This window comes from Acomys russatus, chromosome X, assembly GCF_903995435.1.
Source record: "Acomys russatus chromosome X, mAcoRus1.1, whole genome shotgun sequence".
Taxonomy (NCBI): domain Eukaryota; kingdom Metazoa; phylum Chordata; class Mammalia; order Rodentia; family Muridae; genus Acomys; species Acomys russatus.
This window is the reverse complement of record NC_067169.1, coordinates 61,620,827-61,648,319: the sequence shown is the minus strand read 5'-3', so window position 1 is coordinate 61,648,319 and position 27,493 is coordinate 61,620,827. Positions and strand designations below refer to the sequence as shown.

At 37.2% G+C, this 27,493-nt stretch overlaps 1 protein-coding gene across 1 annotated transcript; it reads left to right on the top strand.

The window, feature by feature from the left end:
- Nucleotides 1–1,126: 1,126 nt before the first annotated feature.
- Satl1 (spermidine/spermine N1-acetyl transferase like 1) lies at nucleotides 1,127–26,040 on the top strand. The gene is made up of 7 exons (XM_051141820.1): nucleotides 1,127–1,949; nucleotides 2,004–2,329; nucleotides 7,036–7,087; nucleotides 23,231–23,311; nucleotides 23,817–23,918; nucleotides 25,071–25,111; nucleotides 25,870–26,040. The coding sequence occupies exons 1-7, from the start codon at nucleotides 1,127–1,129 to the stop codon at nucleotides 26,038–26,040; spliced, it is 1,596 nt and encodes a 531-aa protein (XP_050997777.1).
- Nucleotides 26,041–27,493: the final 1,453 nt, after the last annotated feature.

Genomic DNA, 27,493 nt, shown 5'->3' with positions numbered 1-27,493 from the left:
TGGTTGGTATTGTCTTTGTTAAGTTTTCCATTACTTGGTTTCTTTTGCCTTCTCTTGTTCTTTGCAAAGTGTGGTGGCTGTGTATTGCCTGGTAAAGAGTGCTTCTGCAGGTTGGTAGGTGACAAAGAGTAATAAAAATGGGCTTGAAGAAAAAGCTGAGAGGGCCTGGAGGAAAGAACTAATGGTCTTTTGTTTATAACATGAGTCAAGGTCCCTAGGGAATTTGAGGTGTGGTAGGAGTCACTTCTTTAAATAGGTGAGAGTAAGGCAAAGAATAATAAGTAAAGACAGAGATTAAAGGTTTGGGAGATCCTGGATTTGTATTCAGACTTAGAATCTTCAGTAGATGGAGTTGAGGTAGGAAGCATTGTACCCGCAAACAGACTGGGGCTGGAAAGATCATAATGGAAATGAAGCAGAGTGAAAATTGCTGGTGTGGTCACTAGAGGTCCCAGGTAAAGTATGTTTCTAGGTATCCTTGGTAAACACAAAGGAATGGAAATGGTGTAAAAAGGAGCCTAAGAGGATTGGCAGGAAGGAGGAAAACCAGGTCCACAACTAGGTTTAGCAAATTCCACAAATAATGGGGGTAAAGTGGGGGAGGGCCTTTGCAAGCATACTGCATCAGTGTTGGGTGAGACTGGAGAGCCAGCCACTTGATCTTCAGAAAGAGCACATGAAGCTATACTCAAATAATCCCTGCCCTGATCCTACCTCACCACTGGGAAGAGCAGATAGGCACAGAGATGCTGGCATTGTGACTTCATCATTATGATGCAGTTCTGTATGGGGTGGGGGAGGGGTATGTGGTAACACTCGCTCAGAATCATTTTGTTCTTCCTCTTCTGGCCTGTTGGCAGGGAAAGGCCAGATGGCTGGCTAAAATTCAACCTGGCTTGTAGCTGAGGTCTCTGGTGAAGCCAACTCCAGTGAATCAGGGGCTTTAGTCACCTTCCTCAGGTAGACATTTTTATTTCTTATTTTCCAGCATGATAGAGGACTAACTCCAAGTACAAGTGAGACAAACAGGAAACAGGCAACAACTTTTCATTACACTACTGTAGTCAAAAGATCTTGTTCTATCAAGACCCTTACAAGCTCATCAGTTGGTCAACCAAAGACAAGCATGAACCAACCAGATCTGAGCCAACAAGGTATGAGGCCTCCAGACCTAAGACAACTGGATATGCAACAACCAGGCACAAGTCAAGCAGGTATGAATCGAGCAATCATGAGCCAAACAGGCACATGGCAGCCAGTCCAACCTTCTCCCAATGTGAAACAAATGAACTCGTGGCAATCGGGCCCAGGGTATCCATGCAGGGGATCACAAGACATATGGCAAATGAACGAAAGTAATCAGGGAATGAGGCAATCAGATATAGTGCAACGAGACCCAAGATATGCAGGACAAAGACAACCAGATTCATGGAAACAGGACCCAAGTTGTCCAGGAATGAAACAAAGAGAATCATGGCATTGGGAGCCAAGCCACTTAAGCAAAAAAGATTCAGATTTATGGCAATCACACCGAAGTCAACCAGCCATCAGACATGTAGACTTCAGACAAGAAGATCTCATAGAACCAGTTATGAATCAATCTAACACAGGTCAAGCAGGTATGGGACAACCCAGCACATGGCAACCAGGCCACGACCAGTCAGGCATGAAGGAGTTGGACATATGGCAATCAGGCACTAGCCAACTGGGCTCAAACTACTCGGGTACAACACATTCATATTTATGGCAACCAAGCCCCAGCCAGTCAGGCACAGGACAATTGGATACGTGGCAGCAAAGTCACAGCCTCCCTGGTGTAAGACAATTATACACATGGCAGCCAACCCCCAGTTGCTCAGACACAAGACAATCAGAAAAATGGCAACCCAGTCCTAGCAACCCAGACATGAAACAATCAGATACTTGGGAACCACTGTCAAGGCAATCCAGCCAACTGAATATGTTCCAAGAAGGCATGAGACAATCAGAGACAAGCCACTCAGGTGCCATTCAATCAGGCATAAACCAATTAGATACAAACCAACCAGATGCCACCGGATCAAGCCAAAGAAGAATGACACAGTCAGATATATCGGAAGAAAGTCCAAGCCAACCAGGGAAGAAAGCCAATCCATCAGGCACTAGCCAATCAGACTCAAGTCAAGTAGGCATAGGACAACCAGGTGCAAGTCAATTAGACCCAACTGAATCAGGCATGAGTGATTTAGCTACAAGTCAACATGGAATAATGAGAAAAAAAAGGACTGTTCCTTTTCACATAAGACCTGCTGAGGCTCAAGATTGTCCAGCTATCCTGCAACTGATTAAAGTAAGCCTGTATCTCCTTATTACTTGGAAGCTAGTACAGGGCTGAAAGAACAAAGGAAAGCATAGTCTAGGTTTAAATCTAGCTCTGATCATTATTACCCATGTACACAATGTTGTGGAATTCACTAAACCCCTTTAATAATCATTTTCAATATAAATCAAGATTATAGTAATTGCTACACCAAAAGATTCCTGTAGTGTTTTCTTTTATATGCAGAATATAAACTTTAAAAAATGTATGAGGTGTTTACTATGTAAATAGCTCAGTTGGGAAAACTTATGCAGAAGTCTGTTCACAGGTACATCCCATAAGTCTAAGGAACTGAGTGAACATTTTTGTATGCACAGTTATTTTAATGCCTTTCCTAGAAAATCATACCAGCACAGTAAAGGTCATAGTGTAATAATGATAGTTACCATGATGAAATGTTGATGTGCCAATGACAGTCATTCATTTGATACACAAAATCATGTTTTACAATGGTTCAGTTTGGGCCTTATGTTTTATAATATATTTTCATTTTTCCAAACACATGATCATTTCCAAGTTTATAAGAACACATGTTACAACATAATTTATTAGTTCCTCATCAAAACTCCTTAGCTACAAGACATCACAATGAGGCACGTTGTAGCTGTACACCAGCATCATTGTAGCAGAGTATAAACATTTTCCTATCCATGATCTTAAAAATTCTAATGTTTTCACTGTTAAAATATTTTGCAGATACATACCAAACTAAATGATATCCCCCTTGTGGGAAATGTATCATCTTTTAAAGTTTGTATACATATGTTTATATTATAAATTCAGAATATACTAGTATTAAACTGGGTGAAGCAAAGCAGCTAATTTCACAAAGGTAATTCAGAAAAATAAAATGTTACTACCAGAATTTTATTACATAATTTGAAAATTACCTGTATACTGGCTGAAATTTTGTTCAATTCAGCTCTAAGGAAACAGGTAAGATATAAGTGACTTGTTAATGTTGTGAGTTAGACTATGAGTTTACTCCAAAATAGTGTCTGTATTATTATATGTGTTTTCATATATACTTGACCATTGTAATACATACAAATTTGATTATATTAAATCATTCCTGTTATAAAGTGTCAAAAGAATAACATTGCTCTCTTCAACTACTGGGCCTTTTATTATGGTACCAGGCTTTTCTTTTCTTTCCTTTAAGACTTCTAACTTTTCTCCTCAAGAAACAAATGTAGGCTCTTTCTTGATTTTCTATAGCAAAACAAATATTGCCTCTGTACCTTAAAAACCTGTCATGTATATTGTAATTTGACATTGTGAATCACAGACCTATGGTATTTTATATCTAAGTAATTTCAAAAGAAACCAAATATTACTTAAGTTTACATACTTCAACTAACTATTGATATAACTATAGATATATAACCTATATAAAATCTAAATTTAAAATGTATAGTTATTAGAATCTTCAATCCTAGTCATAATTCTGTGGTTTTATTTTTCTGTAAAACACTGAAAAGTTAAATACAATTTTGGCCTGTTTAGAAATGCTTAAGCCTGGTTTTAAAATCTTTTTGGTGGGTTCTTTGTCTGTTTGTGTATCTCTATGTAGCCCTAGTTGTCCTAGAACTCACTATGTAGACATAATGTAGAACTCATCGAGACCCACCTGCCTCTACCTCCCAAGTGTTGAGATTAAAAGTGTGTATCCCTATACCTGGTGTTAAAATATAATTTGTAAAGTAGACCTTACAGCAGAGTTTAAGTTTACATTCTCTGTATATGTGTTTGCTTGAAGCTAACTACTGTACAAAATAAGCAATGTAAGAATAGTTTATTTTTAACTGATAGCAAACTAATTTGAGATTATGTTGAATGAGATTTTAGAAATTAGTCTCATTCATAGACATTAAAATAGCAATCATTTGATTTAAGATTGTCAAAATATTCAAAATACTAGTAAAATATTAACATAAATATATGAGTAATAGCTGGGCATGGTGGTACAGGTTAATGATTGCTGTGAGTTCAAGCCAGCCTGGTCTACAAAGGACAGCCAAGGCAACATAGAGAAATCCTGTCTCAAAAAAATTATGGGTAATATATGTTGATTAGAACTCTTATATGTATAGTATAGTTTGATTACAACTCTTAGATATATAGTATAGTTGCGACATAGTTGAACATGTTGCACAAGTATGGTTATATCTAAACTGTTGCTTTTCTTGCTGAATTCCAACTGACCAATACCATACAAAGAACACACCTTCATAACTAAGTGTTAACTGATATGGAAATTATAGTATGGATTGGATACGAAGTTAATAATGAAGCCATATGCTTATGTCTCAATTTTTTAAGTCATTTTTTTTTACTTAGGATTACTATTGCTCTGATGAAACACCATGGGTTAACTTTGTATACATATCCCAAGTTATAATACAATGAAGAAAGTCAAGGCAGAAACTCAAAAAAGGCAAGAACTGGAGGCATGCAGAGGCCATAGAAGGGTGTAGCTTGCTCCTCCTGGCTTGCTCAGCCTGCTTTCTTATAGAGCCCAGGACACACAATGCAAGGGTGGTACCACCCACAATTGTCTGCTCTGCCCTACTTCAATCACTAATTAAGAAAATGCCCAACAGGCTTGCCTACACCCTGACCTTATGAATGCATTGTCTCAATTGAGCATTTGTCCACTCAATTAATTCTAATCTGAGTCTTGTTTTTGTTTTTGTTTTTGTTTTTTTCAACCAGGATTTCTCTGTGTAGCCTTGGGCTGTCCTAGACTCACTTTGTAGACCGGGCTGGCCTTGATCTCACAGTGATCTGCTTGCTTCTGCCTCCCTAGTGCTGGGATTAAAGGTGTGCACCACCATACCTCACTTCTAATCTGTGTCTAATTGACAAAAAATTAACCAAGAAATTGCTTATTTTGAAGAATTTAAATATATTAAGGTCATATACATCAGTAAGGTCTCATTTAGGGGTAAGAAATATTCAATTGAATATTTGTGCTGTAATGTGGGAAAATAAAATGTTTTCAGTTTCTGTCAATGTGAAATAAAATTTAACCCTGGCTTTCCTGAAAAAAAAAAAAGTAAAACACTTGAATACAAGAACACAGCAAAATAATAATAATAGAAGAAAAGTTTTTAAAGTACTTAATGTATAAAAAATATGTATTTTCATGTGAATGTCATGATTGTATTTGGCGTATCAGATAGAAAACTGATTGACAGAAATTAAGATTCTATTCTTGTCCTTGTTCAACTTATGTTTAGGCAGTCATTTTGGTGAGATTTTATGAGTGTAACTTCTGACATTGCATTGGAGGGAGAGATGGTATAATTGTATTTTGTTCTCAAAAGTAAGTTAAAAACAAGTTTTCATAAAATCTGAAGAGCTAGCACAATGAAACCCAATGAAGAGCCCAGAAGCTCTCTAAAGCACATGTGAGAGTGTCATGTTTGATTTAAGGGATGTTTCAAATCACTGAATAAAAGAGAGATCATTCCATTAATGGCACTGGATGCTCTACATCAGTATTTACACACAAGGAAAAAAATCACAGACAAAGCAAATATTAAGAATGTAAGAGGATAAAACTCAGCCTTTTGTACAATCAATATCCTCAAAAAATAAACAGAAGGAAAATAAAAGTAAATATTTTATAACTTTCCAAGCATGAGATAAGCATCACAAAATAATAAATTTGGATTGCAAAGAACATAATATGGGCCACGATTTTAAAATTCAAAAGTTATGGGCTGGAGAGATGGCTCAGAGGTTAAGAGCACCATCTGCTCTTCCAAAGGTCCTGAGTTCAATTCCCGGCAAACACATGGTGGCTCACGGCCAACTGTAATGAGATCCAGTACCTACTTGTGGCTGGCAGGCACACTGCAGGCAGAATGCTGTATTAATAATAAATAAATATATTTTTTTAATTTTTCTTTTTTTATTAATTTATTCTTGTTACATCTCAATGTTTATCCCATCCCTTGTATCCTCCCTTTCCTCCTTCCCTCCCATTTTCCCCTTACTCCCCTCCCCTATGACTGTTCCTGAGGGGGATTTCCTCCCCCTGTATATGCTCATAGGGTATCAAGTCTCTTCTTGGTAACCTGCTGTCCTTCCTCTGAGTGCCACCAGGTCTCCCCCTCCAGGGGACATGGTCAAATGTGAGGCACCAGAGTACATGAGAAAGTCATATCACACTCTCCACTCAACTGTGGAGATTATTCTGACCATTGGCTAGATCTGGGAAGGGGTTTAAAGTTTACCGCTTTTTTAAAAAAATCTAAAGTTATACTAGCAAAATCCCAAGCAAAATTGTTTCACATCTTTTTTCTGTAAAATCATAATAAACATTGTGACAGCAAAGAAACAAGTTTTACTTTATATTCCAGGTTCCTGCTGGATTCAAAGCTAGTAACCCAGGAAGTTAACCTTCACATAACTGGAGTATTGCATCTATATGTTACCCCCCTGAAATATTCATACCTATCACCTAGGTACCAACTACTTATTTGTCTATTTTGTGCATTTACCGATTTTTGTATAGGTTGCATTGTTATTTCAGATTTTAAGTTATAGATAACTGGGATCAAATCTGACTTCTTTTTAGCACATCCCAGGATACCTGTGTGTATAAATACTCAATAAATACTTCAATTTACCAAATCAACAGCTGAATGTTTTTTTTTCTTTGACAGGAATTGGCTTCCTATGAAGGCACACAAGAAAGAGTGGCATTAACAGAACAGGGTAAGATGTTGTGTGGTAATTTTGGAGCAGATAAAACAATGTTAATGCATGCATTCAGAATGAATACTTAGATATGCAGTAGCAGATGTCCTTATTACAAAAATAATCCTATATTAATATTGACATAAACAAGACATGAATTTCATAGCCTTTTCAATGTTACACTATTTTTCATTTTCCCTCTTTTTAGCATGAAACAGATACATAATGGCTCATGCCTTTAAAGATGCAGTAGACTGCAAATGCATTTTAAAATAGAGAATAATAGGTATGACAGGTCAAAAGTATTCCTTACATATAATATGTTGGTGGGAATTTGAAAAAAAGTTATTATTTTTACTACATTTGATACCCTAAAATATTAATAGCTTGTATAGCAAATGTTATGAATATTAAAATTTTACACACTAATATGAAAAATCATAACTGGTAAAAACTAAATAAAGAGGGTTTTTAATTAAAATTTAGATGAATCCAGTGAAGGATAATCATTCAAAGTTGAATACTTAAGAATGTATGTAATCAACTAACCTTGCATAAGTCTCTGTAGAGACTTCCTATTTTTCTATACTGTGCAATTTTGTTGAAGTTTAGTTTTTCTATTTTTTCTTTTACTACCCGTGCTTTTGTTTTCAGCTATACCTAAGAAACAATTGCTATATTTAATGTCTTGAAGATTTCCTACATTTTCTTAAATATTTTTTACTTTTAACATCTACATTGAAGTCTTTGATTTATTTCAAGCTATATTTTGAATTTGGTAAGAAAGTAATGGTCCAACTTTGTTATTTTGCATACAGAAATACAGTTTTTCTAAGAGAAATTATTGAAAAGTCAGTGTTAATGGTTTTGATACCCTAATACTAACTCAGTTGGCCATAGAAGTTTTACAGCCATTTCTGTTAGGTTGGACTATATATCAGGCCTCTTTCCAGTATCAATTTTTAATTCGGTATCAGTTTTGATCACTGTAACTAATACTAAATCTCAAAATTAAATCAATGTATATCCTGCATCTTTCTTTCTTTTTTTTTTTTTAAAATTGTTTCGATGGTGGATGTGGTGGTTTGAATGAGAATGGCCCCAAGCTTGTGGACTGTTTAGAAAGAATTGAAAGGTCTTGTTGGAGGAGGTGTGTCACTGGGTGTGGGCTTTGATGTTTCAAAAGCCCATGCCATTTCCAACTAACCTTCTCACTGCTTCTCCCTCTTCATCATGGTAGTGGATCAAATGTAAACTCTCAGCTACTGCTCCAGTGCCATGCCTGCCTGCTTTCTGCCATGATGATCATGGACTAATCCTCTAAAACTGCTCAGAAAGCCCCCAATTAAATACTTATTATTATAAAAATTGCCCTAGTCATGCTGTTTCTTCACATCAATAAAAGAACAATTAAAACAGAAGTTGATACCAGGGACTGGAGTATTGCAGGGACAGGCCTGACCATGCTGTTGCTTAGAGGAATATAGAACACTCTGGGACTTTGAACCATAAATCCAGTTGAATGTTTTAAGTGGGGTTGTAGTTTGAGAAAGATTGGCACCCATAGGCTCATATATTTAAGTGTTTAATTACCAGGAAGTAGCACTATTTTAAATGATTAGAAGGGTTATGAGGTGTGGCCTTGCTGGAGGAAGTGTGTCACTAAGGGTGGGCTTTAAGGATTCAAAAGCCCAGGCCAAGCCCAGTCTCCCCTGCCCCTCTCTCTCTCCTTTCTACAGGAGAATCGCGATATAGCCCTCACCTATTGCTCCAGTGCCATTCATGCCATACAACATGCTCTCTACCATGATGATAATGGACTAAGCTTCTGAAAATGTAAATAAGCTCCAAATATTTTTTCTTTTGTAAGAGTTGCTTTGGTCATGCTTTCTCTTCATAGCAATAAAGCTGTGACTATGAGAGGGGCCTAATAGTCTATTCTGGTAGGAAGACATTAGTGCTGAGGGCAACTTGGACTATGCAAGCCAACATCAAGAGGATTCAGAGGGAAAGAATATTAGTAAGTGACCTAGAAACCATTCTTGGGATATATTGGCAAAGAATATGGTTGTTATTTGCCTTTGTTCTAAGTATCTGCCTAAGGCTAAATTGAAGAGCTTTGGATTAATGGCATTGGCAGAAATTTCAAAACAGTCTAGTATTGACTGTGTCACATAGCTATTAGTGATCACACTTATGCAGACCTACAATTAGAAGAGTTAAATAGGGCAAACAGAAATACAAAATGTGCAGTTTGAGGAAAAAAGTTGCACCAGGAAATATAATGCTGGAGCTGGGTCTTGTGATCAAAGAGATGTGAAATTTAGAGAAAGGCAGGATCCAAGATGGCAGCGAACAGTGTGGACCGCGTTTGGAGGCTCCAGTGAACAATTCAGGGAATTGCACGGATTTCTGAGCCAGGAACACCGAGGTCCGAACATCACGGCAGCGGGTGTGCTCCATGGTTCGGAGGAACCAGGGTGCGGAGGACCTGCGTGCCCCTGCACACAGGAGGAGAGTGGATTTTCTCTGATCGGAGCGGCAGAGGCAGCAGCACCAGCAGCACCAGCAGCGGCGGCTGAGGTTTGCAGCTCATAGCCTTTCGGTGGAGGCGATTGGTGTGGTGGCTGGTGGGAGTTGCAGCGGGAGAGAGGACACCAGCAGGATTTGGGTAGCGGTGGAGCCTTCGGACCCAGACTGGACTCGGCGGACAGTTCGGCCCCAGAGTCCCGGGTACTGGCCCGGCCCAGCAAGCAATTCTGCCCGAGGCACTAACTCAGCGTGGCCACAGCTCCCCTGCTATGGCACAGGCTTAGTTGAGCGCACAGCTCCACACTAGGCAGCACCTCAGCTCAGCGGCAGCTCCCCTGTGGTGACACAGTCTGGGCGGAGCACTTGGTTCCACCACAGGCGCTAACTCAGAGCAGCAGCAGTTCTCCTGCTGTGGCGCAGGCTTGGCCAAGCACTCAGTTCCACCCTAGGTGCCACCTTAGCTCAGTGGCAGCTCCCCTGCGGTGACACAGTCTGGGCGTAGCACTTGGTTCCACCATTGGCACTAACTCAGAGCAGCCGCAGTTCTCCTGCTGTGGTGCAGGCTTGGTGGTGTGCTCAGTTCCATCCTAGGCACCACCTCAGCTCAGCGGCAGCTCCCCTGCGGTGACACAGTCTGGGCAGAGCACTTGGTTCCACCACTGGTGCTAACTCGGAGCAGCCGCAGTTCTCCTGCTGTGGCGCAGGCTGGACAGAGCACTCGGTTCCACCAGCTCTAAGACTCTGGTTGGACACAGTGTGCAGTTTGAATCCAGAATTCCTGGCTGAGATTGGTGGTCAGTTCGGGCCCTGAGTCAATAACTGACCACAGCACGCACTTTGGGCCAAAAGGCCCTAGCGGAGCTTGGTGCGTAGTCCCAGCCAAAAATCTGGCTGGACCCTGTGTGCATTTTGGGCCCAGAATCCCTAGCTGAGCTTGGCAGACGGTTCAAGCCCTGAGAATCTAGCTGAGTTCAGCCCGTGGTTCGGGCCCAGTGCTCCTGGCTGGACTTGGCAGGGAACACAGAAGGCTGTGGATACCTTGGCCTGACCCAACGCTCATTCAGAGACCCAGAACAATTGCAGGATCCACAGCACAGGGGGGCTGAAGATCACTGGCTGTGAGAGACCAGAACAACAGGGCTAACCTCCTAACATCCACACCAGTGAAGCTTTGAGCTCGCAGCCTAGGGAAATCGTGAGAAAACAAGTGAATCTATCATCAGACACCCTCCATCCAACTCTGGAAGCTACTCAACAAAAACAAAGACGGCAAGATGTCTAAAGGACAATGAAAAAGCATACGCAAAAAAACCCAAAACAACATGGCGTCTCCAGTTTCCAGCTATCCCAAAGAAAACAACCCAGAAAACTCAAATACAACGGAAATACAAGAAAATGACCTCAAATCCTTAGTAATGAGGATGATAATGGAGGAAACAAATAAAATTCGTAATCAAATGCAGGAAGATGCAGCCAAACAGGTGAGAGTCATAAAAGAAGCACATAGAGTGGAACTGGAAAAATTGCAGGAAAATGCAAACAACCAGATGAAAGAAATAAATAAAACGGTTCAAGCTCTGAAGACCTACAAAGAGGCAATGGAAGAAACTCAGGAATATACAAAAAATCAGATGAAAGAAATCAAAAAATCAGTTCAAGATCTGAAAATGAAAATGGATTCAATGATAAACACACAGACAGAAGAAAAACGAGAATGGGAAACCTCAGAGAAGAAGGCAAGCAACACAGAGGTGAGCTTTTCTAACAGAATCCAAGAGATGGAAGAACGAATCTCAGGGCTAGGAGATACAATCACAGATATTGAATCAACCATTAAAGAAAATGCCAAATCTGGAAAACTCCTGACACAAAACATCCGAGAAATTAAGGACACCATGAAAAGAAGAAATTTGCGGATAATAGGCATTGAAGAAAGAGAAGACATCAGACTCCAGGGCCCAGAAACTATTCTCAACAAAATCATAGAAGAAAATTTCCCCAATCTAAAGAAAGAAATGCCTATAAACATACAAGAGGCCTACAGAACACCAAATAGAATTGACCAGAAAAGAAAAACTGCCTGCCACATAATAATCAAAACACAAAACATGCAGAACAAAGAAAAAATATTAAAAGATGCAAGGGAAAAGGGACAAATAACATTTAATGGTAAACCTATCAGAATTACACCCGACTTCTCAGCAGAGACCATAAAAGCCAGAAGGGCCTGGACAGAGATCCTGCAAACCCTAAGAGACCACAGATGCCAGGCCAGACTACTTTACCCAGCAAAATTATCAATAACCATTGATGGAGAAAACAAAATATTCCATGACAAAAACAAATTCAAACAGTACCTATCCACAAATCCAGCTTTACAGAAGGTACTAGAAGGAAAACTCCATCCCAAAGGGTCAAGCTACAACCAAAACTACCCAGGAAATAGATAAGTATCCCATGGCAAAAACACAACTACACAAACGCTCGACTGGAAACAACATCAAAATTAAGACTCTTAACAGTCACTGGTCATTAGTATCTCTCAACATCAATGGCCTCAATTCTCCAAGAAAAAGACACATACTAACTGAATGGGTACATAAATAAGATCCAACATTCTTCTGCATTCAAGAAACACATCTCACCCATAATGAAAGGCATTACCTCAGGGTAAAAGGTTGGAAAAAATATTCCAAGCAAATGGTCACAAGAAGCAAGCAGGCGTAGCCATTTTAGTATCGAACAAAATAGACTTTCAACCTAAATTAATCAAAAGGGATGAGGAAGGACACTTCATACTCATCAAAGGTAAAGTCAACCAAGATGACATCACAATTCTGAACATCTATGCTCCCAATACAAGGGCACCCACATTTGTAAAAGATCTCCTAAAAAAGCTTAAACCACACATCGATCCCCACATAATAATAGTGGGAGACTTCAACACCCCACTCTCACTGAAGGATAAGTCATTGAAACAGAAACTAAGCCGAGAAATAACATCATTAACCAATGCCATGGGTCAAATGGATCTAACAGATATCTATAGAACCTTTCACCCAAACAAGAAAGAATACACCTTCTTCTCTGCACCCCATGGAACCTTCTCCAAAATTCATCACATCGTAGGTCACAAAGCAAGCCTCAATAGATACAAGAGGATTGAAATAATACCTTGTATCCTATCAGATCACCATGCTCTTAGGCTGCAATTCAACAACAACAGAAATAACAAAAAGCCTACACGTACGTGGAAACTAAACAACTCTTTGCTAAATGACACCTGGGTCAGGGAAGAAATAAAGAAAGAAATCAAGGAGTTTCTGAAATTCAATGAAAATGAAGAAAAAACATACCCAAATTTGTGGGATACATTGAAAGCAGTGCTAAGAGGAAAATTCATAGCACTAAGTGCCTTTAAAAAGAAATTGGAAACATCGCGCATAAGCATCTTAACAACACAACTGGAAGCCCTAGAAAAAAAAGAATCAGAAACACCCAAGAGGAGTAGACGCCTGGAAATAATCAAACTCAGGGCTGAAATTAACAAATTAGAAACTAAGAAAACAGTGCAAAGAATCAACAAAACCAAAAGCTGGTTCTTTGAGAAAATCAACAAGATAGACAGACCATTAGCCAAACTAACTAAAAGGCAGAGAGACAGTATTGAAATCAACAAAATCAGAAATGAAAAGGGAGACATAACAACAGACACTGAAGAAATTCAAAGAATCATAAGATCCTACTTTGAAGGCATATATGGAACAAAATTTGAAAGTCTAAGGGAAATGGACGATTTTCTTGATCAATTTCACTTGCCAAAGTTGAATGAAGAACAGATAAACAAGCTAAATAGTCCCATTTCCCCTACAGAAATAGAAGCAATCATCGATGGTCTCCCAACCAAAAAAAGCCCAGGGCCAGATGGTTTCAGTGCAGAATTCTACCAGACCTTCAAGGGCGAGCTAATACCGATACTCTTCCAGCTAATCCAAAAGATAGAAATGGATGGAAAATTACCAAATTCATTCTATGAGGCCATAGTCTCATTGATACCTAAACCTCACAAAGACTCAACAAAGAAAGAAAATTTCAGACCAATTTCTCTTATGAACATAGATGCAAAAATACTAAATAAAATACTTGCAAAACGAATACAGGAACACATCAAAGATATCATTCATCATGACCAAGTAGGCTTCATTCTAGGCATGCAGGGATGGTTTAATATACGGAAATCCATCAGTGTAATCCACCATATAAACAAACTGAAAATAAAAAAGCACATGATCATCTCCTTGGATGCAGAGAAAGCATTTGATAAAATTCAACACCCACTCATGTTTCAAGTTTTAGAGAGATCGGGGATACAAGGCACTTTCCTCAACATAATAAAGGCTATATACAGCAAGCCAATAGCCAAATATAAGTAAATGGTGAGAGACTCAAGGAAATTCCTCTAAAATCGGGAACAAGGCAAGGCTGCCCACTCTCTCCATATCTCTTCAATATAGTACTCGAAGTTCTAGCCAGAGCAATTAGACAACAAAAGGAGATCAAGAGTATCCAAATGGGAAAGGAGGAAGTCAAATTATCCCTATTTGCAGATGATATGATAGTGTACATAAGTGACCCTCAAAATTCCACCAGAGAACTCCTAAAGCTGATAAACACCTTCAGCAAATTGGCTGGATACAAAATTAACTCAAAAAAGTCTGTAGCCTTCCTATACAGAAATGACAAACTTGCAGAGGAAGAAATTAGGAAAACCACACCCTTCACATTAGCCACAAGCAATATAAAATATCTAGGAGTTACCCTAACTAAGCAAGTGAAGGACTTGTATGAAAAAAATTTCAAAACTCTGAAGAAAGAGATTGAAGATGACCTGAGAAGATGGCATGATCTTCCTTGCTAATGGATCGGGAGAATTAACATAGTAAAAATGGCCATCCTACCAAAAGCAATCTACAGATTCAATGCAATCCCTATCAAAATACCTACACAATTTTTTAAAGACATTGAAAGTTCAATTCTGAACTTCATATGGAAAAACAAAAAGCCAGAATAGCTAAAACAATCTTGTACAATAAAAGGTGCTCCGGAGGAATCTCCGTACCTGATTTCAAACTGTACTATAAAGCAATAGTAATTAAAACAGCATGGTACTGGCACAGCAACAGGCTGGTTGATCAGTGGAATCGAATCAAAGACCCAGATATGAATACACACACATATGGTCACTTGATTTTTGACAAAGAAGCCAAATCCATTCAATGGAAAAAGGATAGCATCTTCAACAATTGGTGCTGGTCTAACTGGAGGTCTATGTGTAAAAAAATGAAATGGACCCATATTTGTCACCTTGCACAAAACTCAAATCCAAGTGGATTAAAGACCTCAACATAAAACCAGAGACACTAAGCCACTTAGAGGAAAAAGTGGGAAAGAGCCTGGAACATATTGGCACAGGAGACAACTTCCTGAACAGAACACCAACGGCCCAGGCCTTAATGTCAACCATTAATAAATGGGACCTCATGAGGCTGAGAAGCTTCTGTAAGGCAGGAGACACTGTCAAGAGAACAAAGTGACAGCCTACAGACTGGGAAAAAGTCTTCACCAACCCTACATCTGATAACGGTTTAATATCCAAAATATATAAAGAACTCAAGAAATTAAACACCACCAAACCGAATAACCCAATTGAGAAATGGGGCTTGGAACTAAACAGAGAATTCTCAACAGAGGAGTATCAAATGGCTGAGAAACACTTAAAGAAATGCTCAACCTCCTTAGTCATCAGGGAAATGCAAATCAAAACAACTCTGAGATTCCATCTTACACCCATCAGAATGGCTAAGATCAAAAACTCAAATGACACCACATGCTGGCGAGGATGTGGGGAGAGAGGAACACTCCTTCATTGCTGGTGGGAATGCAAACTAGTACAGCCACTTTGGAAATCTATCTGGTGCTATCTCAGAAAAATGGGAATAGGGCTTCCTCAAGACCCAGCTATTCCACTCCTTGGAATATAACCAGAAGATGCTCCAGCACACAACAAGAACATTTGCTCAACCATGTTCATAGCAGCCTTATTCATAATAGCCAGAACATGGAAACAGCCTAAGTGTCCCTCAGTAGAAGAGTGGATAAAGAAACTGTGGTACATATACACTATGGAATACTACTCAGCTATTAAAAACAAGGAATTCCTGAAATTTGTGGATAAATGGATTGAGCTAGAAATGACCATAATGAGTGAGTTAACCCAGAAGCAGAAAGACTCAAATGGTATATACTCACTTGTATCTGCATACTAGCCCAAGGGGCATGTCCCACGAAAGCCTTCACTTACCAGGGAACTGGGACAGAGGGGAAGGCATCCTATTGGGACTCTAAATGAGAGAAGCATGGGAGAATAGCAAAGTAGAAGGATCCAGAGGGTCCTAGAAATCTACAAGTAGAACATTATGATAGGCAGATTTGGGCCCAGGGGTCCCGCTCAAACTAAGGCACCAGCCAAGGACAATACAGGAGGTAAACTTTAAACCCCTTCCCAGATCTAGCCAATGGTCAGAATACTCTCCACAGTTGAGTGGAGAGTGTGATATGACTTTCTCACATACTATGGTGCCTCACATTTGATCATGTCCCCTGGAGGGGGAGACCTGGTGGCACTCAGAGGAAGGACAGCAGGTAGCCAAGAAGAGACTTGATACCCTATGAGAATATATAGGGGGAGGTAATCCCCCTCAGGAACAGTCATAGGGGAGGGGAATAATGGGAAAATGGGGGGGGGGAGGAATGGGTGGATACAGGGATGGGATAAACATTGAGATGTAACAAGAATAAATTAATGAAAAAAAAAAAGAAAGAAAGAAAAGAAAAGAAATTTAGAGAAAGACCTGACTTGAAATGAGGGGCATTGAAGACAAGATAGTATATTTTTACAACGAAGGCTAGTTGATTATGGGACAAGATCATCTTAGATTAAGATAAAGAAGTTAAGTTATTAGAGTTGAGATAGGATAGATATTGAATCTCATTTGGAAATTTAGACCCAACAAGACAGGAAAGATACTTACTTCAAATGGGACAAATGCAGATGGCTAAGTCACTATGAAGGTAATATGTACAGAATTCATTATTCTCATGATTGTCACATGGTTCTCCCTACTGTATGTTGTTTGTCTTATACATGTGTAATAAAATAAAAGTATTAAATAAATAAATGAATAAATAAGAAAAAAAAAAAAAAAGAAAGAAATGAAAAAAGGGAGTAGTATCCTCAGGGTGAGACCTAAGCTTCAAACTTGTGAAAAGAATGAAAGGAAAGCTTAAGTTTAAGCAGAAAAATAATCCATCAATAACAGAAAGCTTGTGAAAATGTAATTGAATAAGAGGGGGGCAGTTTGCAATGTAGCAAGCAGAAATTGGCAGCCTTGGCCCCATGGTTCAGAATTTAGAGTCAAAAATATAGGAATACTGGGTGTGGTGGCACATGCCTTTAATCCAACAATTTGGGAGGTAGATACATGGGTTTCTCTGTGAGTGCAAGGCTAGCCTGGATCACATAGGAGACTCTGTCTTAAAAAAACATGTATAAAGGAAAAGGATAGTGGAATGCCCTTCTGTGACTATGAAAAGCTGCCAAGGGGAGGCATGTGGCAGAGTGGTCCCTACATAAAGGCTTGGAGTCCACTGCATGAAGCTGTGAATGTAAGCCTGCAATTTGTAGGAGACCACAGGATGTTGGAAATCCATGAGATACATGTTAAGAAGAGCTGCAGTAAGAAAAATAATTGCAGTCAACAAATCTGTAATAAGTTGGTGATCTGAAGAGCACTTTGACATCAGACATAGAAATACAGAATTTGGGGTTTGCCCAGATGATTTTTAGTCTTCCTTTGGCTCAGTATTTCTCACTATTCTCCATTTCCTTCCCTCTTGGAATGGTAATGTATATCCTGTGCCATTATATGTTGGAAGTATGTAATCTGTTTTTTTTTTAAATAGGAGGTTACTGTTTTGACTTTCAGAAGAGTCTTCGAACTTTGGAGTTTAAGAAAGTGCTAGTACTGTGACAGGTTATGGGGACATTGGACTTTTAAACAGCCTTAACTGAAGAATAATCTTACATTTGAATTCTATACCACTATATCAAGAACTAATTTTGCATCTGTATACAAAATTTTATACCAAAGATTAAAAATAACCTTGTGAGTGACAATTGAGGCATTAAGAAGCAGTTTCACTAATCTACTTTTTGTTCTTTCTTCCCTATATATTTCTATATTCCCCCTTCTTTCTTTTTAACCCCAGTCTCCAAACATAAGAATGGAAAATAAAGGTAAAGAGAGACACCCTGAGTCTAACTTTGTTTTCTCTCTAAATAAGAGCAATAATAATTTATAACTCAATTCCATTGAAAATAACTCTCTATAGCCTAAGAAAGCAACCAAAAACCTACATGACCCCCCTTAAAGGAAATAGGGTATCATTCTTTTAAGTTTTCTTCTGGCTGATTTGGGATGAATAATCCCTTTGTAGGGGCCCAAATAAAATTGGGGAAATGGTTAAACAAGCTAGGAATAGCATTTTTGTTCCAGTTTCTAAGTGTTGAGAAATTCCATGCTTAACTAGAGTCCTGTGTGGGACAGTCTGAAATTCTGGACCAATTGGGAGTTAAAACTGAAGATGATGCTCCAACGTTGTACAGAGTTTTGGGTGACTGCTCAGGTAGCAAACTGTCTCTGCCATCTTCTCATTTGAGAAGTTGCTAACCTGCACCCCCTGTATACTCAGGTAATTAATTTTATTCCTTCTCAAGCCTCTGATAGTTTAGTTTTACAATTAAGCTTAGTTGTTTAGGGGATGTTTTTAGGTGTAGATAAATGTTTTAAGTTGATAATGATGAGATACGATAGTTATTGATTTACATTTAGAATTTTAGACAGACCAAGATAGGAAAGATGTTTTCTTCAAGGCTGCCAAATACAAATAACCCAAACACTAAGAATGTAACATTTATATAATTCCTGATTGTTTCATAGTTCTTTTTGCTGTAGGGTAGTTTATTGTATATATGTGTAATAATGTAAATATGTATGTAAAAATTTTAAAAATATATTTTAAAAATTAAATAAATGTAAATTTTCACTGAAAAAAAAAAGCCTTAACCAAAGAACAATGGGAACTTTTGAAGTCAGACTAATTTCATTTTCTGTTATAATATGGCTTATAGGGACCAAAGAGTGGAAACTGGCAGTTTGAATCAGAGTGGTCCCTATAGGCTCATATGTTTGAATGTTTGGTCCCCAGTTAGTAGAACTGTTTGAGAAAGATTAGGCCATATAGCACTATTTTAAAGGATTAGAAGGATTAGGAGGTGTGGCCTTTTTGAGGAGGCTTCAAAAGTTCATACCAGTCCCAGTCTCTCTCTGGTTTCTTACCTATGGACTAGGATGTAAGCTCTTAGCTCCATACCTGCCTGAATGCCAGGATGATAATGAACTAATGCTCTGAAACTGTAAGCAGCCCTGCAGTTACATGCTTTCTTTTATAAGAATTACCTTGATCATGATGATTCTTCACAGTAATAGAACAGTAACTAAAACAGTAGACTTAATGGACTATATTGAATATGTAGATAGATTGTTAATATCAACAGTATAACAATGTTAAATCTTACTACTCATTAACCTAACAGTCCTTCAACTCACTTAAATCTCAAAAAAATCATGTGTGTGTGTGTGTGTGTGTGTGTGTGTGTGTGTGTGTGTGTGTACTGAATAGATAATATTGCCCCTCATCTACAGTGATTGATTCCAAGAACTATGATTGCCTGATAGGTAGATAGTACCAAAATGTACAAGGATACTATATATTTCCCTAGGTATACTGTTGAAAGATTATTCTACTTACTATTATTAATTTTAATAAATAAGCAGTTACTCCTTAAGCAGCCTATATACTCAAATATCCGCACAGAGAGACTAGGATATATTTAATTAGCCTAGTGCACAATACTGAGCAATAATTACTCCATCCTAAACCTCCAAGCTAGTACAACTTCCTCCCATTCAAATTTCCCACATTATACTTGGTTTTAAATCACTCTTAAGTCTGGTTCATTTTTCCTGATGTTTCCCTATTTTCTCCACATGTATCTCTCCTATCCTTCCTGTTCTTACTCCTCCCCTCACTGAACCCGGATGTCCCATCATATTCTGTTATTGCTCAGTATTGGCTAGTTAGGTTTTATTGACAATACAGAGAACAAATGTGACATGTTTACACAAACTTGAGACAGGTGATACTTAGATAAACATCACAATGCAATGTCCAGATTGAAACTAGATAGTGGGGTAGAGAAATCAGCATTTGAATAAACAAGGGTAAACTATACACAGCCCACAAGAACATTATAAAAACAGTATACTTATGAAAAAATTTAATTAAAAATTAGGCAAATGGATTGAGCTAGAAATGATCATAATGAGTGAGTTAACCCAGAAGCAGAAAGAATCAAATGGTATATACTCACTTATATCTGCATACTAGCCCAAGGGGCATGTCCCACGAAAGCCTTCACTTACCAGGAAACTGGGACAGAGGGGAAGGCATCCTATTGGGACTCTAAATGAGAGACGCATGGGAGAACAGCAAAATAAAAGGATCCAGAGGGTCCTAGAAATCTACAAGCAGAACAATATGATAGGCAGATTTGGGCCCAGGGGAGACGCATGGGAGAACAGCAAAATAAAAGGATCCAGAGGGTCCTAGAAATCTACAAGCAGAACAATATGATAGGCAAATTTGGGCCCAGGGGTCCCGCTCAAACTAAGGCACCAGCCAAGGACAATACAGGAGGTAAACTTTAAACCCCTTCCCAGATCTAGCCAATGGTCAGAATATTCTCCACAGTTGAGTGGAGAGTGTGATATGACTTTCTCACATACTCTGGTGCCTCACATTTGACCATGTCCCCTGGAGGGGGAGACCTGGTGGCACTCAGAGGAAGGACAGCAAGTAGCCAAGAAGAGACTTGATACCCTATGAGAATATATAGGGGGAGGTAATCCCCCTCAGGAACAGTCATAGGGGAGGGGAATAATGGGAAAATGGGGCGGGGGAGGAATGGGAGGATACAAGCGATGGGATAAACATTGAGATGTAACAAGAATAAATTAATAAAAAAAATCCTCTGGGAAAGAAAAAAAAATTTAGGCATACTAAAAATGTGTAATAAAAAATCATAACTGACTAGTAGGCCAATATCACATACAGTATGGATATAGTGTGACTTTCATATTACTATATGAAAAGCCTATCCTCATTTCTGATCTTACTATTTATATCCTTTCTTGTTCTTTTTTAATCTAGCCATCACTTTTGTTGGCTCAAATAACCAGATTTGGGGGTCCTTAAGTTTTCTACATTTTTCTAGTCTCATTTGTGTCTACTAAAATATATTGTCTTCCATCAGAAACACCAAGGCTTACTTTGATTTGTTTTATATTTCCTTAAGGCATATTTTAAGTTCTTTTCTGAGATTTCTTTTTTTTTTTTTTTACAATATAGGAATTTACAATTATTAATTTCTGTGAGTCCTACTATCACTGCATTCGATAAGTTTGTTTGTGGTATTTTCATTTTTAATCATATCTAATTATTTTTAGCATGTCTTTCTTATAATTTAGTTCTTCTCCCTACAGGCATACTATACCATATCAATAGTTTCAACAAAATTGTATCTTTACTATTTTACAATTATTTGCAGCAGCAATATTTGTTTTTTATTGATTAACATGCTAATAACAGAACCTACGCTCTCTCAAATGCCAGGAAAGTGCTCCATCATTGAATCACATCCCAAGCCCTTTGTTTCTTTTTTCACTCATTGTTTAAAGGTGTGTTTAATTTTCACATATTTCTGAATGTGTAGTGTTTTGGGTTTTTTTAACCTATTGATTCCTAGTTTTATGCTTTTGTGATTGGAAAACATAGTGTGCATTACTTTAGTCTTTTAACTTTTATCAAGATTTGATATGCATACTGACATATGTCCTATCCTGGAAAAAGTTCCTTGCACACTTGAGAAGAATGTTTGTCTTTATGCATTGTTTTATACATGTGTGTGGTGGTTTGAATGTGAATGATCTCATAGGCTCATCTGTTTGAATTCATCACCCCAGTTGGTAGAACTGTTTGAGAAGGATTAGGAAGTTTGGCGTTGTTGGAAGAGCTGTGCCTCTATGTACAAGCTTTGTGTTTCAAAATATTCATGCCATCCTAGTGTATTGTCTCTGACTACTGCTTATGGATCAAGGTGTTCCTTTCACCATGCCTTTGTTCTGTCATCACTGACTCTAACCCTCTGATACTTTAAGATGAATTAAATGCTTTCCTTTATAAGACATTTTTGTGTTGTTTTAATACAGCGATAGAAAAGTAATACACAAGTTAAGTCCAATTGGCCTCTAAAATTGTTCAGTAATCTGACATTTATTTTCTATCTTGTTGTTATACACATTATTGACAGTAGAATATTAAAGTCTCATACTACTATTATAGCGCTATGCACTTCTCCCTTCAGTTATATCAGTGTTTGTGTCTTGTATTTCAGAGTTGTAATATACATGTTTACAAATGCTCTATCCTTTTAGTGACTTGATATTTTTATAATTATACAATGCCATTCTCTTCCAATAATCTGATCACATTATAGTATAGCTACCCATGTTCTCTTTAACCTACATTTGCATACTATGCTTTTTCCATCATTCCATTTTCAACCCTTGTTTCTTTGAATCCAGAGTGTGTTTCTTGTTGAAAATATGTAGTTAAATCTTTATTTTGAAATGTACTGGGGTCAGAAAGGTGGCTCTGTGAATAAAGACCTGATAACTTGGGTTTTATTCTTAGACCCCATGTGGTGGAAGGAAAGAAATGACTCTTGAAAGTTGTCCTGTGACTACCCCCCCCACACACACACACATGCACACATGGTAAAAATGCCAAAAAGAATACCATTATGATCATCATATTTAATGGAGTAATCTGTTTATATTTAATTAACAAAGAGTCACTTCTGTCATTTTGTAAGGCCTTTCCTATACTTCTCCCATTAATACCTTCTTTTGCCCTTCAATTATTTTATTTGAACATTTATTATTATTATTGCACCCTCATGTGTGTATTCCAATAAAAACACAAATGAGAGAGAGAGAGAGAGAGAGAGAGAGAGAGAGTGTGTATTCTCATAGAAACACAAATCAGGTGTAGAGTGTGTGTGTGTAAGGACAAGATAATTACTGATCACTCAGGCTTCAACAAACTACTCTAGAAATACAAGGTATCATTCCTACAGATACCTGCTAGAAAACTCAAATGGAGATAGGTAGGTAGCTGCCATCACATGCATGGCTACATTTGTCCAAAATTAACAGCAGACACCAGCCAAACTCTCATGAAAGTTGTAACTGTTGAAATATTCACTTTAGACAGTTCCTACTAGCATAGATGCTGTGCAGGTAGGAATATGTGTTCCTGCTGTTTCCTATTTTACCATCTTTACGGACATGTAAATTTTGACATATTGTATGTGAATTGATATTCCAGATTTACTCAGGGATGGTTTTGGGGACAGACCACTTTTCTACTGCTTGATTGCTGAAGTGCCCAGTCAACAAACAGAGTCAGGTAGAGTAAATCATTGTCTCCAGTTTAATCTAACATTTTCTATATCTGAAGACAGAGTTAACAATAAATATACCTTGTGTAAATAGTATTAAGCAGAGGAGTACAATATACAAACATGGTGTCCTCTTAAATAATACTGTTATTTCCCTATGATTATAAAAATATTAAAAGTTATAAGAACATGTATGAAACTATGTTTTCTTTTAAAGGCTATATTATAAGGAAAGTAAACTTTATGTTGTTTATTTTACTAATGTGTAATAGTATAAATGTACATGTTAATAATAGTATAAATGTACATGTTAAAAAGAATCATAATAAGAAATATTTTAAAAACTTTAAACCTTATATATTTATGTGCTGATAATTTGTCCAACAACCATTTTTTGTTTTAATAGTTAAAGCAGCAAACAAAATACCATTTTTTGTTCTATTTGGACACTTTTATGGTTTTCTGCTTTTATGGTTTAAAGCATTGGCCTCTTTGTCTCCTCTCTCTTCTCAGGAGTAAAAAGTGTTGGATTTGCCATGTACTACTTCACATATGATCCATGGGTTGGCAAACTGCTTCACCTAGAGGATTTTTATGTCACTGAAGATTACCAAGGTAAAACTACAATTATAATACTTCTTGTAGACATTTAAAAATGCCTAAGTTACATTTTAATATAAGATATACTTTAATATAAGCCTTTACTATAGTTATGATTTTTTGCAATTTTTATATTTCCTTTTGCATACATATATTATTACACATAATTAAAATAAACTACATATAGCAAGAAGAATCAAGAATTATATAAATGTTACATTTAGTGTTTTGGCTTTTTGTATTTGGCAAACATGAAGAAAATATCTATCTTGGTGAGTCTACAATTCTGAATGTAAATCAATATCTATCACATCTGATTTCTATCAACTTAAAACATCTAAACCTAAAAACATCTTAACCCCTAACCAACTAAGCTTAATTGTCAGACTAAATGATCTGGTCTTTGACCTCATCAGAGACTTGAGAAGGAATAAAATTAATTATCTGAGTAAACAGGAAGTGCAGGTTAGCAGCTTCAAAAATGAGAAGATGACAGAGACAGTTTGCTACCTGAATAGTCACCCAAAACTCTCTATCACATGAGAGCATCATCTTCATCCGTCTGGCCCAATATATCTGACAGACATATTTGTGATTTTTAAGTTATTCAGATAACTAATTTCTATTTGTTGAGCCTGATCAGGATCCTAGTGCAGCAAAGACTCAACTAACTACAAGTTAGAAATTATTTCAACAGTATTTGTCAAAACACTCAAGTAAGTTATGCAGTTTGTTTTTAGTAGATATATATAAGAAATCTGCCCTGTTCTAAGAAAACTGTGAAGGACAGCATGGTGACACACACCTTTAATTCCAGTATTTCGGATGCAGAGGCAGGAGGATCTCTGAGTTCAAGTTCCAAGCCATCTAACAAAGGATGGTGAGACCCTTTCTCAAGAAAACAAACGGATGCAGTGACAGAGACTCATTGATTCAGCATGGATTTTAAAAGATATAACTAATTTTTTATTACCATTGATGCTATGCTTCAGTAAGACAAAAGATAATTTAAATCATTCATGAATGAGTTTCAATACATGTTATTTAGAATTTATGGCAACCATAATTCGAGTTTGATTTTTCTAAGTGCTTTAAACCCAAAGTAAATAACTTGTTAAGTGAAAATTTTCAACTTCCTGCCTGTATCTGACAATGTCTATTTAATAGGTATAGGTATTGGGGCTGAAATGCTGAAGAAGCTAAGTCAGGTATGTGCCATAGTTATAGGTAGTATTGGTAATCTAGATATTATATTTTTCTTCATCAAGAATTATTTAATAAGGCATATATTAGGTGATTAATCTTACTAGTTAAATATACCTTGCAAACATGAAGAGATAAATATAATTCCTAGAACCTACATAAAAGGCCAGAACAGTGGCACACATTTTTATATTAGCAATGGCAAGGTTAGAGATACAGACTATTGAATCTCTTGTATTCACTGGCTGACACCCTAATATACTTGGTGGAATCTCAGGCTAGTGAGAGATTTTATTTCAAATAAAAAGTGGACCTGAGGGATAACATCCAAAGTTGTCCTCTGACCACCATGCATTCACACATGCATCTCACACCCATATGAACATGTTCATTTGCATACACAAAACATTTTTGCAAGATGTACTTCAAATATTTATTAAAGTGGATTTTCAAGTTGAGAGCAGATTCTGTAAGTTATATCTAATTAAATTTTATTTCTATATAATGTACAAACACACTATGTTTTTACCATCAAGGATAAATAAGCATGAGGGAGAGTAGAAGGCAACTTTACTTATAAAATAGACCCACAGTATGACTTGCAATAATATAAAAGATTCTTTTTATTTTATTTTTTTACTAAAATACCTGTAGCATTTCAAAATTATCATATATATAGTATAATATATAACAGATCCTCAGTAAAATATGAATGACTATGCTGTCAAATTAGAGCAATATCTGCTTGTTTGTTTTAAAACAGATAGCCATCAATACCCAATGTATTGCCATGCAGTTTCTTGTCATCATTTGGAATCAGGAGTCCGTTGAGTACTACACTCGTCTAGGAGCTTTAGACCTCTCCTGTGAGGATGGCTGGCATTTGTTCAGATTTAACATGGAAGATCTCCAGGAGCTTGCAGAGGAAGAATGAAAATTAAATAAAACTAGTAACACCTCATTCATACATAGGCTCAACATTTGAATGTCATCTGAGAAACACCACTTTGACATCAAATGTTGTGAAATAAAGTAAGTGAGCACAATATTCTTGTAGTTATTTTACTTTGAAACAGATTTTTTCAGATATAATCAATTTTTCATTATCAAAACTAAACACTAATGGCTAGTAAAAGTCCTAACAGTCTACTTGATTACATAATTCAAAACCCATTTACACTTGGATTGGAGTTTTTAGTAACTATTTCATCAAATGTACAATGATAATATTTTCACACTTTAACATAGCTGAAATTAAGATACACACAATGCTTAAACAAATTATTTATGTTTCATATATGATGAAGTATGGGTATATTTAAATAGAAATGTATAGGTATGAGGTTTAAAATTCATTTCCTTAGTGATACTAAGTTCTGATGACCTTACTTGTGAAAAACTAGTTATTCTTATCTTGCATATTCAGTCACATTGCCTCTTTGCTACTGCTCCATAACTATATTCTACCCCTGAACACATAGAGCTCTTTGGTTATACTTAGAGAAAATGCCACATTCAGTACTTGTGTATGTTTCCATACTTCTTGGTCTCTTTATAGAATTCCAATTATTTTATAATATTTAACCATCGAGAACCATCACAAACAGGTGAGTTCTGGATATACACTAGCTGTACCCACCAAGGATATATTTCTGTGAAAAAAATACTTATCAAATTAAATTGTGTGAGTTATAATATTTATGCATACTAAGGACAAGGAGATGTAATGATTCATAAACCCTAATTTGGAGAATTGGGAAAAGGTGACACTCAAATTATATTCGAAGGTTGGGTAGGATACAAGAACGTGGAGTGAAGCAAGAAAAAGGGGCATGCTGAAAGGAAACAGCACAGGCAGTGAAGGGACAGAAAGAGCAAACGCAAACACGTTCATTAATCAAGTGGAGTATCATAAATGTACATCTGAAGGAAGGTGTATAAGAAGGAAGATTAGAGTAACAGATATAAGATAGGCATTGATTCTATAGACAATGGCAAGTTCCTGACATTTTCATTAAGACACCTACTTAACATTTGTCAAAAAGGTGACTGTCATGAAATGAAAGATGAACTATAGGGATCATATAGCAAACAGTTAAATCAAACTCAACATCTTTCTAATCTTTGATATTTTGTCTTCCTCACCACAAGAAAAACATAATTTTCTATCTTCTTTGAGTAAAGATTGTATTTATATAGTTCTAGTTTAAATATACACAGAAATATTCTGATGAGGCTCTAAGAAAGCAAATACTCTTCTGATGACACAGACTAGGGTTTTGCATACCATATACCTGTCTCTATGCCCTTCTACTCTGAATGTATTACATGCTTCCTGGAGATACAAAGATCATCTTGTGACACTGAAATGAGCTGAAGGGGTCAGT